Source organism: Serinus canaria, chromosome 2, assembly GCF_022539315.1.
Source record: "Serinus canaria isolate serCan28SL12 chromosome 2, serCan2020, whole genome shotgun sequence".
In the NCBI taxonomy this organism is placed as follows: domain Eukaryota; kingdom Metazoa; phylum Chordata; class Aves; order Passeriformes; family Fringillidae; genus Serinus; species Serinus canaria.
This window is the reverse complement of record NC_066315.1, coordinates 41,712,577-41,731,222: the sequence shown is the minus strand read 5'-3', so window position 1 is coordinate 41,731,222 and position 18,646 is coordinate 41,712,577. Positions and strand designations below refer to the sequence as shown.

The 18,646-nt window shown below is 39.4% G+C and overlaps 1 protein-coding gene and 1 long non-coding RNA gene across 2 annotated transcripts in view; one reads left to right on the top strand and one right to left on the bottom strand.

Annotated features, from left to right (window-relative positions):
• Positions 1-11,725, top strand: part of DYNC1LI1 (dynein cytoplasmic 1 light intermediate chain 1) — a 26,031-nt gene extending 14,306 nt beyond the window's left edge. The window contains exons 5-13 of the mRNA XM_050970528.1: positions 2,170-2,339; positions 3,494-3,587; positions 5,214-5,349; positions 5,728-5,839; positions 7,428-7,487; positions 7,612-7,656; positions 8,170-8,290; positions 8,459-8,617; positions 10,770-11,725. Of these exons, the coding sequence (XP_050826485.1) occupies positions 2,170-2,339; positions 3,494-3,587; positions 5,214-5,349; positions 5,728-5,839; positions 7,428-7,487; positions 7,612-7,656; positions 8,170-8,290; positions 8,459-8,617; positions 10,770-10,882 (1,010 nt within the window). The 3' untranslated portion in view covers positions 10,883-11,725. The remainder of the gene's footprint in view (positions 1-2,169; positions 2,340-3,493; positions 3,588-5,213; positions 5,350-5,727; positions 5,840-7,427; positions 7,488-7,611; positions 7,657-8,169; positions 8,291-8,458; positions 8,618-10,769) is intronic.
• LOC127059188 (uncharacterized) lies at positions 11,372-18,511 on the bottom strand. The gene is made up of 2 exons (XR_007776805.1): positions 18,379-18,511; positions 11,372-15,393 (listed from the first exon to the last, which is right to left on the bottom strand). It is a non-coding gene; the product is annotated as an uncharacterized LOC127059188 (long non-coding RNA).
• Between the last annotated feature and the right edge of the window lie 135 nt (positions 18,512-18,646).

Here is an 18,646-nt window from a genome sequence, read left to right as displayed (position 1 = left end):
CTCTCTTGGATGTATTTTTTGGTTTGCTTTTGGATGTTAGTGCATCCTCTCAAACACTTTCAGGATAGGATTTTGCTGGATGAAAGTGTGGATACAGTATCTATGTTATCAAAGGTGTATAGCTGATAGTTTTGCTTCTTTACAGACTGAACAGAATAGAGAAACTCTACAAAATCCAGAAAGTGTAAGCAATTAAATGAGTCAAGAAAAAAATGCTACTCCATTTAGTTTTTGTGTGCTTTGGTTTTCTATCATCTGGTCTAATTCTTACAGATAAAAGTAATCTGAACATTTGGTATAACAGAGGCTCTGGACACAATCCAGATGTGACTGGAAGCTGGTTTTTGTTTTGATCCTGTTGTGAAGTGACTTCATGTATTGCTAGGCGGGCAGGAGCTTGACGCTGCCAAAAGGAGGGAGGGAACATCACTTGCCTGGCTTTTGGCTACAGGATCCCACTAGATTCCTGCATCAGGCTCAGTGCTCCTGAGAGCTGATTTAACTTGCTACCAGGACTGAAATCTACTGAGGGTTTGTTTGTGTAGTTTTCTGGAGGCATGCTCCTGTGTTTGTCTTCATTTCTAGCAGCTTAACTCCTCTCAAAGACAGACCCTGCAAGGACTAGAACTGGTACAAAGACATTTGTGGATACAGAGCAGCAGTGTGTGAAGGGTTGAAATAGCTCTTCCTCTTCACTGAATTAATCTGTTTTTAATGAAACTGTGTTTCTAAGGAAGACCTGAGATAGTATTCCACAGTTTTGAAGTTGTGATATACTAAATTAATCCTCCTTTTTACTGCTTTCCCTACTTACATAAAGATTAGTGTGATCACACATTGGGAATTTTAGGAGTCCACTGGAGGATTTATGCAATTATCCCAGGACAGGATACTATGCAGGAAAGACACTGTAGAGTGACTGACATATTGTGGTGAGAACTCTGGGTTTCAAATACATCCAGTTAATCTCAGAAGCTCTTTGGAGCAGACTTGAATTAGCAGCATTCCCTAAATTAGAGCCTGGGTTGACTTGTTGAGATGATAACCTGTGCATGTGCTTTTTGTTATTGTGAACTCCAAGATCCACAGAAAAATTGAATAATCTTCGCCTAATATAATTTTTTCTCTAGGGCGTTGAAATAAGTGTTACTCTGTTAATTGCACAGATGCTTTTCTAGGTATGAACTCCGAGGCCTTCAGTCAGTTTAGTGATGGTAGCAATGGATTAACACAGAAGTGAGGATGTTCTGCTGTAGTTCACCACCCCTGTGCATGATGCAGCTGAGCTGCCTTGCTGCCTGACTTCCTGTACTGAATCAGGATGTGCTACTCGTGGAATAGTAGGCAGTGCTTTGGTTTGGAAGAGCCTTGTTTCTGCTGTGTGGAACAGGACATGTGATGTGAAAAATACAGACATTTTATGCCTCACATGGCATCCCTGACTGTAGGAATAGTAAGTGACTGTAATTTGAGGCTTGGGCGTGTGCAGCAGAACATGACAAGGATTTGCAACAAGAATTAGGACAAAGGAAAGTTAGAGTGTAACTTACCCTGCTTGCTACATTTTAAAGTAATATCTGATAATTTTAAAGCATACCAAATGTTTAATATGCTATTAAGTAATTATAAAGCTAGTTAAAACTAGTGTTTATGTATTCTATTATTTTTTGTTTATACTACTATTGAGTCACTGTACAGAGAGTGAAGTGTGGACAAAGGGTCTGTAGGTAAAACCTGGTATACAGTAGCAGCTAAGCAGTTAGTGTGAGGCTTAATTCTGTTTATTCTGACAAACTGTTCCATTAACATTGGCATAAGAATGGAAGGAAACTTAAGTCGTTTAGGAAGCAGATCAAACAGTAATCCTTAGTAGCAACTGCCTAGTGGTTTCACAGTGATAAAAAAAATATGCTTTCATGTTGTCCTTATGGGCAGTTTTATCTGATCATGTTCTTCTGGCAGATCCAGCAGATCTCAGACTTGCTAGTTCTCCTTTGTGCTGCACAGAGCAGCAGCTAGCCAGGGCTAGGTGCATGCTCCGTTTTTTCAACACCAAGATGCAGAAGTACAGTGCTAGAGAATCAACTGTGCTAGAGATCAATGGCAGTGGAAATCATTGTTGAAATAATAAAGCAGCTGATGTTTTAATGTAACTTTTTTTACTTTCAGTGGTAAGAGACTTCCAGGAGTATATAGAACCAGGCGAGGATTTTCCAGCTTCTCCACAGAGAAGAAATACTTCATTACAGGAAGACAAAGATGACAGTGTGATTTTACCCCTGGGTGCAGATACACTAACATGTAACTTAGGCATTCCAGTAGTAGTAGTTTGTACAAAGGTTTGTTTCACATTTTAGGTTTTTGCATATTTTATTGAAGTAATTCTGTCAATTGTGGATTGGGGTGGGAACCACATGGTTATTAAGTTATTCTGAATACCTCACTTAAGAACTCCTTAAAAGTGTTTAATATTGAAGACTGGTTATCTTCTGGAACCCGTTATTTAATGTTATTTTGGAATTAGCTTTTCCTTTAGTTCTACCAGTTTTTAAGGAATTGAGAAATACCTCAGACCTGATTTTGCTCACAGAAATGAGGTAGTCAATAAGCAACTAGAATTCCCCTTGATTTCCACAGTCCTCCATATTCTGAAAATAGTGGGTTTTCTTAATATTTCTGATATTTTTCTGAAGATAAACTTCTTTGAGAATTGTAGTTAGTGAAGCACTGCACTTTTAAGTTTTCTCAGTTCTTAGGGTGTTTATGTGATCTGTTTTGGTTTCTGTTAGATATGTAACCATATTAAAGAAAACAATGGTGTGGTTCTCCTGTGGCTACTTTTTATCTGGTTTTGTTGGTTTTTTCCCCCAGCTCCTCAGTTCTCATTGGCATTAAGCATACTGCTTCTGCAGCCTCTGCTGGTCCCCAGGGAAGGCATAAACCTTTTGATGCATATGCTGTTCCTTCTCTGGAAGGCTAACCCTCTCATTTGAGCAGCATTTTTTTTTCCCACCTGCTAGTTTCCTTTTATTTTTTTCTCCACCTCTACACCTTTTTTCTTTTTCTGCTTCCATATTTCTTGCTTTTGCCTCCCTCTGCAAAGAGCTAGTTAGTAACTAGATTAAGAACACTGTCTTTTAATGCCACAGTGTGTAAAAAACATTGGGTAAAAAAATGGTGATATCATTTAGTGGTAAGTTTTCAACAGATATTTTGAGTGGAGAGTGCATTGGAGTGGGGAGGGAGAGTGAATGAAAAGTTCCAGTCACAAGAACTCTCAAGTTATGCTGATTCCATATACATCCAGTTATATATTATTAAAACCAAAAAGGTTCAATTGTGCTTCTAAACTATCTTAGCAGGTTTTTGTTTTCCTCTGCACTACCCCACCCCACTCCATCTCCCTTTCCCCTTGTGAACTGGATGTGTAGCAGCATTGCTATTTTAGCAGATGACTGGAAGCAGTATATTAATTTTGTGTTTATTTTGACAGTGTGATGCCATCAGTGTTCTGGAAAAAGAGCATGACTACAGAGATGAACACTTCGACTTCATTCAGTCACATATCAGACGGTTTTGCTTACAGTGTATCCTTTAACACATCACAAAGATGATATCATTACTCAAGTCAATGTTTATATTATGACAAGCTTAAAAGAATATTTATGTCTGTACCAAAGTAGGATGCAACTCTTTTACTGTAGCCTGCAGTCTGCTTCAGCTACCTCTATGGGCAACATTGATTTAAATTTTTCTGTTTCCTTGAATCTTTTTTTTTTTTTTTTTACAGGGCTACAAGGGTTTCTAGTATGTCCCCTTACCATTAATTTCCTTATTGCCTCCATTTCCATATTTAGGAAATCAGTTTTCAGAACAGCACATCTTAGCTGACAAGCTCTCTAAAATAACAACAAGATAATTCATTTAAGTATGATCTTCCTCCAGATGCACATAAGGCATGTCATTAATTTTGTCCCAGATATGCAGTCTTCTCCATGTTCAGTAATTCTACAGGATGAGGATAGGATGGAAGGAAAGAAGTGTGAATTGCCGTAGGCAAGGTCCACTGACTTTCCTTGTATTGGTACAGAGACAATGCACAGAAGCTGTTGCCGTGCTATTATTATTTTTAAACTTAATTTTTTAGAAGAAGGGTATAAAATACTGTCTAGTGTTGTTTAGTCAGATAGACATGCTGAGATCTAGATTTTAGATGCCAGTAACATGCTTATATTGTGTCATCATTTGTGCTGTGGTGAAGGGAAGTTTAAATTATATTGGAGGGACAACTGGTGACAATAGGAAAAATTAGTTCAAGAGCCAGAGACTTCAGATGAAATGGCACTTCCTTCAAAGGGCTTCCAAGACCTTATTTTTCAAGATGGAATTATGTAGTAACTCTTGTGTGTGATGGAAGAATATAAAATAGTAGGGATTAGCCTCCATGATTGCATATGCCATGTACAACTTGAAATTCCATTCTAAATTTCACAGAATAGGAATCAGACCCCATTATTTAAGTTTCTTCTAGGATTTGAATTGCAGGCTTGCAGAAATAAATTAGGCAATTTGGTATTTTTATAATCCCTAAGTACAAATTTCTCTTTTATTAATACCTTGAATATAATGTGTTAATTTGATACCAAACCTTGCTAGAATACTTAAGCACTCTCTTGGTCTCTTAGTAACTGATACATAGTAAACTCATTTGCCTTCATTTCCTTTAAAAGCAGATCACTGTATAATGTAAGAGTTTGTTCCCCTAATTAAAAAAACCCAGATGGGAAAGTGGAAGATCTTTGGCATTTTTGAAGCTTCTAGTGTTAGTGCTGCAGTGATTGCAGAGTGGGATAAAGAGAACATATAAGGATATGGCATGAGAATTTTTGTTCACTAAAAGCAGAAGACTGTTTTAAAGGCATTGTAGTGAAACCATTGGTACTGGGGGGCTTTGAAAGTGAGAAGAGCCTTTACTTTACTTGAAAATCAATAGCTGAGCCGGCCAAAACAAATGCAGAAAAAAAGATTGATTTAAATTACTTAATAGCTTATTTCAGAATGAAATGTTGGAAGTTACTTGACCTGTTTTGCTTTGGTTTTGTATTCCCTTTCAAAATTCTACAAAGTAGCTGACTCTTTTTTGATAGATTAAAGGTTACTTAATTTTCTTTTACTAGCCACTAAACTGAGTTTTCTTTAACATGTTTATTCAGATGGGGCAGCACTTATTTACACTTCAGTAAAAGAAAACAAAAACATTGATTTAGTGTATAAATATATAGTCCAGAAGTTGTACGGATTTCCTTTCAATGTTCCAGCTGTTGTTGTGGAAAAAGATGCGGTATTTATGTAAGTTACCTGCACTATTATGTGTGTGTGACTACAAAATGTATCTGTGCAATGCTTTAAAGCAGCACTTAGAGCCTTTTTTGGTTTTTGCTTTTCAAATTTCCATATAACATTCTTGTGAGTTGGAATTTGGTGAGGGCCAGTGGATGAAGATTACAAACACTCATTGCTCCAAAGGGAAATGTTAAGACCAGAGATTTTTCTCTTCTGTTGTGGTGAACTAGTCTCTACTTGCTGGTACTGATCAATAACCAGCTTGCATAGGAGAATGGCCACTGTGACAGCTTTGCTGGCTCTCAGTTGTGTGCAGTTCAGGAGTGCATGCAAGAATAGTCTGAAGTTGCAATAGAATTTTAAGCCAAATAACCTGTTCTCTAGTCCTGCAGGTTGGGATAATGACAAGAAGATAGGAATATTGCATGAGAACTTCCAGACACTAAAAGCAGATGACAATTTTGAAGATATCATAACAAAACCACCAGTCAGAAAGGTACACTGAGATGTCTTTGCATTTAACTGCTTTGCTATTTATTTGCCTGCAGTTTTTTTCTCTTTCATTGAGACTATGCTTCCAGCTTATCAAAAGTGTCATGTACCATGGGGGGGTGGTGTTCTTATTTTGTTCCTAAAGTTGGTCTTTTTTGTTAACTAAAGAGCATTATGTGGCTTTGTTCTGTATAGCTCTTCTTCAGCTTACACCTTTTGTTCTTCCACTGTTACATTATTCAAGACTACAAATACACTTGTTTTGCTTTTAAGGCATATTTGGTATGGAAAAGCCTAAACATGATTTACCAGTTTCTCAGGTTGAGTTGTTTGGTTTTGGTTTTGTTTTTTTTTTTAGGAACATTTAATTTTGCTCAGAGTTGTTTATAACTTCATAATACTTTCTGTTTCTTTTGGAGTATTTAAAATAAGAAAGCTTGAGACAGTGTAAAATCAAAAATAAACATGTGCAAACAGCTTCTACGTATATTCAGTGTATTTTCCATTGTACTATCTAACGAAAAGCCTTGAGAGAATGACCTGCAAACATATGTAAGGTTGTTGAACAAAATACCTGCAGTGGACTCCCATGCACTCATAGGTTATTGAAGGCAAATATTTCTATAGCTTTTTTCTAACAAAGCTAAGATTTTGTGACTGATCTTATTTTCAAGTGGGAATTATTTTAATGGAGAAAACTAATACTATGTCCTTTCTGAAATCTTTAGGGAAAATATCAAGACATTTTAAATAGGCATCCAAGGAAAATATAACTGACAGTATTTCCTCTTGCACAGTTATAAACTTCAGGCCTGGATTATAAACTTTGATACTTTGATATTTGCGATCCTTGCTTCGCCAAAATTTTTGATGAGCTTATTTGGAAAGCGAGTGCTTGCAATTTGATGCATAGAACTGGGATCTGAGATGTCTGTGTCCAGTTCCTGCACCAGTGTGATGCAACACAGGTGAAGAGTCATGTGTGCCATAGTTACCTATAAAGTAATACTGAGGTGAGGCCTCAACAAATTACCAGAGACAGGGGCATGATGCAGAGTGTGTGCATCCATGAATGTTTCTTACTGATCCTGAGGCCCCTGAATGAGCCTTGTAACCATGTACTTAATTCCTTTTTACTGAACAATTAAACAAACTTTTTAGTAGGTCTTTCTACAAATGTATCTACAGCTTTATGCCTAACAGGTCAAAGGAGTTAATGATAATTCTATTTCTCTTCTAATTAACTTGGCCTAAATAAAATCATGAGGCAGCGGTCTTAAATATGAAAAACGTGATATGCAGCAATCATAGTATTTTAGACATGTACTTCATTATTGAATGTTTTGGTCATATGCACCAACAGATAAAATAATTTCTCTCTCCCTCTCTCTTTCTCTCCCTCTCTCTTTCTCTCCCTCTCTCTTTCTCTCCCTCTCTCTTTCTCTCCCTCTCTCTTTCTCTCCCTCTCTCTTTCTCTCCCTCTCTCTTTCTCTCCCTCTCTCTTTCTCTCCCTCTCTCTTTCTCTCCCTCTCTCTTTCTCTCCCTCTCTCTTTCTCTCCCTCTTAATTTATGGTTATGTTTTTGTATTGCAGTTTGTTCATGAAAAAGAAATTGTAGCAGAGGATGACCAAGTGTTTCTTATGAAGCAGCAGGTAATTTTCTGTCTATAAAACAAGTAACAAGAGTTTCATTTTACAACAGTCCCAATACAAATTTGGGGTTGCATTCTTAGTCACTATAATATCTAACACTTCTTGCATGTTTGTTTTTTTGCAGTCACAGTTGGCTAAACAACCACCTACTACTGCAGGAAGGCCAGTGGTTAGTAACAAAAATTTTAAATCTCATCACATGAAAATCATTAACTTTTATATATTTAGAGGGTTGCTTTTATCTGCACTGTCAAATATTGTTTGATCTGTTTTTAACTACCTAGTATTTAAAGAGTCATAGTGCTCTCAAATTATGACACTCCACAGTGAGTCATGACAACTAGTATTGACAGCAATGGCTGAAGGTCCTGGCTTTCTTTTTTGTATGTTAGAATGCATTTATGGCCAGAGGCATGTGAATTTTCAGGTTTCTCATAGGGATAAAATTTAAATCTTCTCTTGTGCTTTAATTACACCAAAGTTAATAGTTTTAACAATGTTCTACGAGTGTGATAAAACTTGTACGCAAGTTTTATCTCTGTCGTTTCAATTGCATGAGATACTACATTTAAAATACAAAAGCTTAGGAGGTGTGAGAAATAACAAAATGCTTCATTTAATCTGTTCTTACACTTCAGGTTTGTTGTTCTGTTGTTTTTTGTTTTGTTTTTTTTCTTAATAGGATGCCTCACCAAGAGTTCCTGGTGGATCTCCTAGGACACCAAATAGATCTGTAACATCGAATGTTGCCAGTGTTACACCTATCCCCACTGGGTCAAAAAAGATTGATCCCAATATGAAAGGTACCTTTTCTTGTGAGAGCACACATGCAGCTGGAGAAGCAAAATAATTGTTTTGCCTGCTTGCTTTAATGTGCTTATTTAGATTTATTAACACACTAAATAAGTATTTACTTAGAAAATCTGTGTTGGTTTTGTGTTGTGGTTTTTCTTTACTTCTTCCCCTTGTAGCTGGAGCTACATCTGAAGGAGTCCTGGCTAACTTCTTCAATAGTCTCCTGAGCAAGAAAACTGGTTCTCCTGGTGGCCCTGGTGGTGTTGGTGGCAGTCCAGGGGGAGGTGGCACTGGAGGTGCTGGCAGCAACTTACCACCATCAGCAAAAAAGTCAGGTATGATTAATGACATTAAAGATCGACTCAATCTAAATTCAGTGATGAATTGTTCCTGTTAGCATAGTTTATCAAAAGTATGAATACTACTAAATTTAACTGAATGTTTTTTATATATATATATGCTTTTATATCTATATGGCTTTTTGCTTTTGTTTTCACAGCACTTTAGTATTGCCTTTTTGTGGCTTTTAGAGGAGCAAAGAAAAAAATCTTCATGTAGTTGTTAAAGCATGAATTGTGTCTACATGAGTTCCTAATTTTTTCCCTTTGTTTCCACCGTTCTAATGAAATGGCTTATGCCATAAGCCTCTTCTAGTCTTAATTAAATAGGTTAGGATTGTATTTCAAACTGATTCTTTTTGACTATACTGTCAGTATTAAAATAGCTTTAAATTTTCTTTTACTAGAGCTCTAGCTCTGATGTGATGAGCACTTTGAGTTTGGTGGCAGCCTGTAAAAATACTTATGTGTTTTTCTTTTGACAGCTGTTTATATATGAGGCAATTAATAATTACTATTAATCTAGAAATGTTTAATAGTGACTGTGCTAAAGCTAGATGCAGGACTATGCTGGCATTTCTTGCTATTCCAATTTAAAATGTTTCTGTATTACTTAAGATCATGTGTACACAGATACCTTCCCTCCCTGCTTCCCAGAGGTTAATAATGCTGCACTTAGGGGGGAATGCTGGTCTTTCATCTGTACTTCACACTTCCCTACAACATTTTGTGTAGATTAACCCTGAATTTTTTTTCGCCGGTGCACACTTCCCTTCTCTAAGTGCAAAACTCAGTGGGCTAAGCAAAGTTTGAGTGCTTCCTTTGCTGTAGGCAAAGTCAGCAGTGCCAGTTTGAACAGCATATGGAGATTGTTCAAACAAATGCAGCTGACGCAATATGAGGCACAGAGAGCACCCACTGAAAAATCCTGTGGGGAGTGGCTGGCAGCAGGTTTGGATGATGCCAAGCAAACAGAGGCAGCACTCCAGAACAGTGTTCTGTCTGGGGCTATGGCAGAAACTTTAAGGACAAAATTTAATTGTTAAGGAGCAAACCAGTTCTCAGATATTTCCTACTATGCAACAAATGAAGGGTTAGGTTTATAGCCAGTTTAACATCAGAAAGGACTATGTTTTCAAGGAATTACCATAAATATGTACAAATCTGGCTTAGATGTGGCCTCTTCTCCTTCCTAAGTGTTTGCTGTCTGTATTTAGTGATATCTGTGTCATTCACTCTTCAAATCTGAAAATTGTAAAACTGTCTGTTAAGACAGTAGTTTGGGATTTGAGAATTACTTTTTCCTCAGCAGCTTTCGGAAATTTCCTCTGCTTAGTAGTTGGAATGTTAGCTGCTTTGATTCTAATACAGTATGATCTTTTGTTAAATGATTTGAAGAGCAGCAAAGTACATCTGGCTAAAATTACCTTTATGGATAGTTCCTGTTAATTTGCATCTTTAGAAAGGATGCTGGAACACTTCTGACACATTTGCAGTTGTAGCATATTCTTTTACAGATACTGTGCACACTTGTCATAGCGTTGGAGTCCTAATCCTGCACTGCCTTTTCCCATGTTGTCTTCTCCATTCTTGCTATAGAACATAGTGGGACAGAAACCTAGACTGAGGAGCAGGAATTAAAAGGGTGGGGGGAAATGGTGTGTCTTGAGTTTGAATGAGGTTAGAGTGTGGCTGCACAAATGTTTGTGCCAGTTCAAGTTAGGGAGGAGATAAGTGGGTGAGAAGAGAAAGGGATTTGCCATCTGCAGGTCTGTGTGCACCTGTGAGCAGTGGTGTCAGGTTTATGCTGATCAAGTACACAAAACTGGCTTTGCTGGGCTTGGTGAGACCACTGATTTTTACATTCAGCATTATTTCAAATTCAAATTATACAGAAAATTGTGTAGAAGCAGTCATAACTGCAAGTCTTAACAGTCTTCTTTATTTTATACTTTACCTCTTCAGAAATATGATAGGATGTGACTTTCTCTCTACTGCTTCCTTTCTGTTTCTTTTGGGTTTTGGTGTTATGCCTTAGTTGTGCACCTAAAGCATGCAGTAACAATTACTAGGATTTGTCTGATTTGAGAATTGAAGATACCATAGGCTTTTCATAAACATAACTGAATGGTACACATTTATTTTGTAGGTCAGAAGCCAGTTTTAACAGACGTTCAGGCAGAATTGGACAGAATTTCACGAAAACCTGAAATGGTCTCTCCTACATCATCTACATCTCCCACAGAAGGTGAAGCATCTTGAAGACACCAAATAAAACCAATTGTTCAGTTTTCTGGGATAATTCAAACTTGCCTCTGCCTCTTCCTTCAGTGACTGGAACTAAAGAACGGAAATATCTTTCAGAACACAAACCATTGATGTCTGTCTTTCTTTTATATGTGTTGCCCAACTTTACAAAAGGGAGCTGTACAGATGGAAAACGGTTATCACGTTGTGTAGGAGCACTGCTCACAGTGCAAAAACAGTAAATTAATTTTTTTTCCTGGGTTTTGTTGAAAAGTCAGTGTAATTCTGTAAAATTGCAGGTATGTCCACCTAAGTGATAGGGGTTGCTTAGAGCAAGAAGCTGATACACACCACGGGCACTTAATTTACATTGATTTCCCAATCTGTTAGGTAAGTTTAATGCTATCTTAAATAGATTAACCTCTACACGAAAGAACTACTGCTAGTTTTTGAAAGAGAAAAATAATTGCACAAATCTATAATAGCAACAAACTCCAGTTCTACTTAAACACATCATTGGGAATATGGTTTAAAAAAAAAATCTGTTTGATCTCCACTGAAATTTACACTGCATTCAAAAACCCATGCAAATATTCATTCCAGGTATAAGACTAAATTAGTGGCTGGGTTTTTTTTTTTTGTTTTTTCCTCTTTGATTAATTGCAGACACTGAATAAAAGATGTATAAAGAAAAAGCAGAGGTTAAATGTACAGAATATCAGTATCCAGATTTGTCTATATATATATGGCTCAGCCTTAATGTCCCCCACTATGTTTCCCACACTACTTATGGTTTAAAATTGGTCATCAAAACTGTAATCAGTTAATAAAGTATTCTCTGCATTCAAATTTAAATAACTTTCATTGAAGCCATGGTGTTCTTGTTCATTTACAGTTACATCTAAGGATGTGGTGTAAAACATCTTAAAACATGCTTTTATGTTTTTAATTCTCAGTGAATAACATCAGTGGCAGATATTTAAACTTCCTTAAAACATTGTTTCTGGAAGGAAGGGGATAAATCTGCAGTGTTTGTTCCTAGGAGTGAAAGTAGCTTATCTAACTTGGGTAGTTTGTGCTGCAATGTTTTCAGAGCACACTCATTAGACTAAGGATCCTGCTGCTGGCTGCAGTGTGTTGTCTAAGTAGTAGTTGACCAAGGTTAGGACTTTACTTAAGCTTTCAGTACACAAATGTTGAACATCACTTTTTCCTCTGTGAAATTTGTGGTTACTTTCCATTTACAGCCTCAGACTAGGAAATGTAAAAGATATATCTTTATCAAATGATTGCCAAGACATTTTAATGGGTTCAGGTTTTCTAGGTTTTTTTTTTTTTTTTTTTTTGTTTTTTTTTTTTTTTTTTTGTTTTGGTTTGTTTTTTTTTTTTAAATCAGTCTTAATTTCTCTGATTAGTTAGAAATCTCTCTATTTTGAACATGGTGGCGCTCTTCTTCCCCAATTCCTGCATTCTGTAGTGGTTCTGGCAAATTCACAGAATGGGCCAGGTTTGAAGGGACCACAATGGGGATCACCTGCTCCAACATCCCCGCTCAAGCAGGGCCCTCTCAGAGCACATGGAGTTGTCCAGGCAGTTCTTGAATCCAGTGAGGGAGACTCCACAATCTCTGGGCAGCCTGTTCCAGTGCATAGTCACCTGAACAGTAAAAATGTTCTTCCTCACATTCCAGAAGAGCTTTCAGCCTGTTGCCTCTTGCCCTATTGCTGGGCACCACCAAGAAGAGCCTGGCTCCATCCTCTTGGCAGTCCCCCTTTGGATACTGGCAGACATTGATGAGGTCCCCTCTCAGCCATCTCTTCTGAAGGCCCAGCTCCCTCAGCCTTTCCTTGAGAGAGGGATGCTCCCTTCCCTTAATCATCTTTGCTCTCCTCCACGGGACCTGATCCAGGCGCTCCATATCTCTTGTCCTGAGGAGCCCAAAACTGGACACAGCACTCCAGGTGTGGCCTCTCTAGGGCTGAGTAAAGGGACAGGATCACCTCCCTTGACCTGAGTTACCTCCATGTTTTCAAAATACCTAAATTTATTTAAGAACAATCATATATTTTGTTGTGCACTTAACTCCCTCAAGTTAAGCACACTTTTTAAAATAGAAGATTGAATTGTGGACTGAGAAGTTTCAGTGGGTGTTCTTAGCTATGTCTTTAACTGCAGTCCTGAAAATTTTGCTTAGGTCAACAGTTAAGTAAAGATTGGGGGAGGACACATGGGGAAATGCATGACCTGCTGATGAACCACTGCGTAAATTGTTTGGAAGAAAAAAATTAGGCTTCTGATTATGGATGCATGGCACACGTCAGTATCAGAACAGTTGTCAAGGTTCAGGATATAAACTTGAAACTGAATTTGGAATGTGCTTGAGAAAAAGGATCCTCTGATGATGAAAGCAGGACCCATTCTCACACAACTGCAGTGATATGTGTCATTAAGGTGGAACTGGCTTTTAAGGGCAACATTTTAAACTAGTGGATATTGTCCATATTTTTGAAAGATACCTGCAGTCTCTAGGTTAGTTCATTTGAGCGTCTATCAAAGCACAAAACCCTTTATGAAGCTGGGAAATTGGCCATATGATGCATTAATAGCTATTACACCAGGTGCCCTTATTTGGGGAGGCTGGGACGGGGGAAATCCTTACAAATGACTCATTATAATTTCACTTCTTAAAACAGATGTCACTTCTGTGTATTTGAAGCTTCTAAATATGTTTTTCCTTAAGCCCCCATAGCTTTGGAGTTTTTTGGTTGTTTTGATTTTTAAATTCTTATTTACAAATGCTTATTTACACAAAGACTGCCCCCTACCATGCCTTTTCATTCTAAAACACCAAAGTAGCCTGCTTACCTCCTTCAAATTCTCTTAATGCTACTGTTACTTCCTATCTGCAGCCTGCTCATGCTGTCTGGGGGGAACATTTACCACAAAAGGAAAATACCTGAGAATATTTCTGTGTAACCTGATGTCTTTGGCTTCTTGTTTCCCTCTGATGAGACCAAGGCTCCTGGGCTGGTTGCTTTGTCCTCTTGAGCAGCAGTTCCCCCAACTCCTGCTTTGGTGAGAGTAGACAATTAAGGTGGAATTTGCCACAACTATTATGCAAAACAGTCTCTGTGACAGAGGGCCCTTTTCCCAAAAGGTAGTGCCAGTAAACCCTGCTCCCTGTTCTCCTTTCACCATCAAGTGAAGCACCAAATTAAATAAATTGGGTGAAAACACTGAAGCTAATTTGGCAAGAATACTTTCTTGCCCTAGGCTGGGGAGGGGTTAGGTTTGGGATTACCCCAGTTTTTGAAAGAGTAATATTAAAATAACATTAATTTTGCTCTCAATCACTCTTCTGTGCCTTCAGTGCTGTTGGGTACAAAGTTTCAGACTAGATGCAGAAAGCAAAGAGGTGATGCAAGAACTACAGGGCACAATTTTAATAACAATACTTTTAAAATTCTTTTCAGTGTGAACACTAAAAAAATGCTAAATAAATCAACTAAATCAACTTTAGACTTTCAGGGCTAGTTCAATGTAGACAAGTTGCTGATTACACTGAAACGAAAAGGTTTCAGGGGAATTTTTGTAAATCTTCTCTTCCTCCTTCTCTACCCTGTTCCCATGTCAGTTCTTTTGAGTATCCTGGTTCTAATAAAGCTGTTCTGCAAATTTTAAGCTTAAAATTTTTGAGTAAATGTCCACTTTATTTCCAGGCAGGTCATATTTTTCAGCTGAAAATTGCAATCTCTGGAACGCACACATGGCTTTTAGATTTTATAGACTAGCTACTACATTAACCTTAAATTTCTAGTGATACTTCTGAAATGCAAGAATTGCTGCCTGTTTGGCTGCAGTCTCTTCTTGCAGAGCAAACAGTTTGCAGTGGGACACCTACAGCAGCAGAACTGCTGCCTATCAAATACCTCATGGCTTAATGCTTCTCTGTGCCATGCAGATGCATGCAAAAAACCACTGAGAAAAGTCAGCCTAAGCTTGCATTTGGAAAGTATGGGGATTTCATCTCTGCTGCCATAAGGGACACTTAGTAATAGCTGTTGAAAATGCTAATTCTTCATCTTCAGCTGTTTAAAAGTCACACATTCGAGCCTGTTTAGTGTGGTGTCACGGTTTGTGAAGTTCAGTTGCAATACTGAGCACAAAAATAGAACCTCAAGAGCTAAAGAAAGTTCAGCAGATACAACACATTGAAGTCTTCTCTGAGCTCGTTGTTCCAGTACTTGGAATATTCCATTTGCTAGCTAATCATGTTGTATTTACTTCATGTAATACATGGGGATAGTCTTGAACAGAATATATTGAGATGCCCATGCAAGAACATCAAAATGAAGGAGGGAGATGTGCCTCAGACAGGCTGTCTTCAATGGAGCTCCCTGAATTGTGCAGTAACACACACTTCTTCCTCGTCCTCATCACTCTTCCAATGAAACAGTCTGTCTTTCAGTGGTTTGGGCTTCCAAGCTGCTTTCCCATTTTTCTACTTCTTCCTTGCTTTTCTCCTTCTGGCAAGAAAAGTAAAAAAACCCATAACTGCATTTACGAAAGTGAGAAAAGGAGAACATGAATTCATGAGGCCAGTGCTGCCAATTCTGAGTGTGGGGGACTCAGGCTTCAGTGTTTCACTGTGACACAGCACACAGAACGTGCCAAAGAGCCACTGGGACTCACTTGATGAAAACAGCAATGCAGCTGAGGCCTGAAGCCCCCTTATTGCAGTAGCTGGCATTTACTCAACTGCTTCAAGGAACTCCAGTCACAGTTTTGGAAATTATTTTAACATGGGGGCAAGAAGTGGCGACTGTCATACAGCTATACTGTGTACGCTGCCATCTCCTCTAGTGAGGGGGCTTTCTCTGTTGGTATTGCTTTTTGGTCACTATGGAGGGTGTCTTGGAGGAGATGTAATGAGGGAGAAAAGCAGGTCACTCATCACTAATCTGCTTCCACTGATGTCCCTCTCTGTGCCTGGCTGACTGGAGATGTTAGATGCTCAGCATCTAACCATGGAGTTGCTTCTCTGACACCATATCCTGCCTTTAGCTCTGCTCCTGCCAGACCAGCAGAAGCTGTGGCAGGGTAAAAAAGACTTCTTTTTCTGGAAAACTGTCAGGAGTAGCACATAACCATATAGCTGTATACCTGGAATGGGATTTCCATCACATCACAGTCAGCCAATTACTGTTATTGGCATTAAACCCTATTTTACTTACAGTAACTGTTGTTTTAATCCCCTCTTTAAAAGAAAAATACTGTACTGGAAGGTTAGTGTGATAAAAAGGGTGAGGAACACCTGCTGTACTTCTGTTAAGAATAGCATAATATAATGCTTTAAGTATTTTCAAGATACCAACTGCTATGCTGTTGTCCAGTTTTCATTTCTTCTTGGTCACATGACCTTAGAGTTCCCTAGCTTTGCTGTAGTTTCGCTTTTCCTTAACCTCTTATAAAAAAATAAATAAATTGGCCTCAATAAGTTAGGCTCTAAATGGCAAGCTAAGCTTTATCATTCAAGCATCGTTGATATGTATTTCCTGGAGAGGGTCTGAATGGGAAAACCAGCTTAAAGACAATAGAAAGTGGAAAGAGGTCGCCATCTATTTTATCTTTTGTAGTCTTGTTTTGTGTTTCTGTGGCTCCTTGAAAAGAAGTCTGTCCTCAAGACAGTTGTCTTCAGTACTAATATCTGTATTCATAATCTAGCAATTCTGCACAAAGGCATTCTAAAGACTCACAAGGGTAGGAGCTGCAAAATAGCCTTAGATGCTACTGAACATCTTAAAAGACCTGACAGCTACTTCTATCTCGGTTAAGTCCTGTCTCTGTCAGACCACAGTATAGCCTAGACATATGCTTTGTGGCTTTGGAGTTATTCAGCCAGTTGTGAAATATTATCAAGGAAGAAAAGGAAACCAGAAGGAAATTTCCTTCAGAAGAGAGATGCCAGCTTCTGTAATGTAATCTAATTTATAATGTACTAGTGTGAAAAAAGATAGTGAAGGCACTGGGAAATTATAAGCAGTAACAGCAAATGTTCCTGACTACACCTACCTGCTCAGCCCTGTAGTCTGGGATGCTGCCAACAGAGCCATGTTAGACTCACCCCAGTCCCAGGCAGAAGCTGGGGCACACCCATGGTGATACTTCATTTGTTTTAGCGGAAACGCCCATGCCTCGGGAATCACAGGACTTGCCCTACTCATTTGCCTCCCAAGCCAATTCCTGCAGCCAAACATTGTTTTTGACAGTGGCAGGTCTGTATGATCCTGCCTAGTGACACTGTGTATTCCCCTGGATTGTGCTTTCTTACACAAGAAGAGAAGCACAGGGCCTGCTGGTAGACACTCAGCAGGGAGCATGGCCCAGCTGCTTCGGTCTGGCCCATACTTCTGCATCTGCCCGGTTAAGGGGGTTTCCTGGCAGAGCTAAAAGCAGCCCCAGCCTCATGGGGCTCTGCAGCACATTCCCACTACACAGTGTGGTTCCCAAAGAGAAGCAGTATCTGACAGCCTGACCTGTTCCCTAAGCAGGGAATCTGTGCCTCTACAGCTAACCTTAAGCAAGCAAATCTCTTTTTCAACCTGTAGCAATCTTCCATTTCCTTGAATTTAAACAAGTTTAATTGAACTTGGCTACAAAGGACCATAATCGTTCTGTGGGTAATACATCAATAATATAGAAGCAAACATAACACACCTTTGCTTACATATAAAAGGTTCAATATACTCTTAGTAGGCCACAAAAACTATAGCTACTTTTAAAAGCTGACCTGGGCAAAGGTATGGGAGTATATTAGAAGAGGCTTTGCGACATGAGTATTTTCTCTCAAAAGGAATGTCTTCAAAGACAATGATTCTTCTCCTGCACTCAGCACTGGTGAGGCCACACCTCCAGTGCTCTGTCCACTTCTGGGCCTCTCAATTCAGGAAGGACATTGAAGTGCTGGAGTGTGTCCAGAGATGGGCAGCTGAGCCGGTGAAGGGTCTGGGGCAAGTCCTGTGGTCACAAGTCCTGTGAGGGAACTGGGGTTGTTTAGCCTGGAGAAAAGGAGGTTCAGGGATGACCTTACTGCTATCTAGAACTGCCTGAAAGGAGGTTGTAGCAAGATGGGAGTCAGGATCTTCTCTCAGACAACTCATGATAGGGCAAGAGGACTTAGCCTCAAGCAGCACCTAGGGGAGGTTTGGATTGGACATTAGGAGGAATTTCTTCACAGACACAGTGATTAGACACTGGAATGTACTACCCAAGGAGGTGGCAGAATCACTGTTCCTGGAGGTATTTAAGGCAAGACTAAATGTGGCACTCACTGCCATGGTCTGGTTGTCACAGTGCTGGTGTTTGGTCATAGGCTGGACTCGATGATCTTAGAGGGTTATTCCAACCTAATTGATTATGTGAATGTAACCAGGCAAAGCTTTGGCTTAAACCCCCTCTTTTGATACTGTAATCTCGTGTGACAAGTGAATACTCCTATAAACTTTACTTACCAAGCCCCGGTTAGCCTGAGGGGGCCCTGCGGTCCGGGCCGTCCCTCACGCTCCCGCCCGCGGCCGCCAGGGGGAGGAAGGTGCGCCGGCAGTGCCTTTGTCCCGCCGGGACCAACGCCCGGTGCAACCGCCGCCCCCCGGGGCCCCCGGGCTCCCGGGGCCTCTCGCCCTTCCCGCTCCCGTCCCGCCCTCCGCCCTTTTGCCTTCGGTTTTTCCCAGCTGACAGCCGGCTGCGCGGCCACAGAGAACCGCATCAGCCAGACCACGG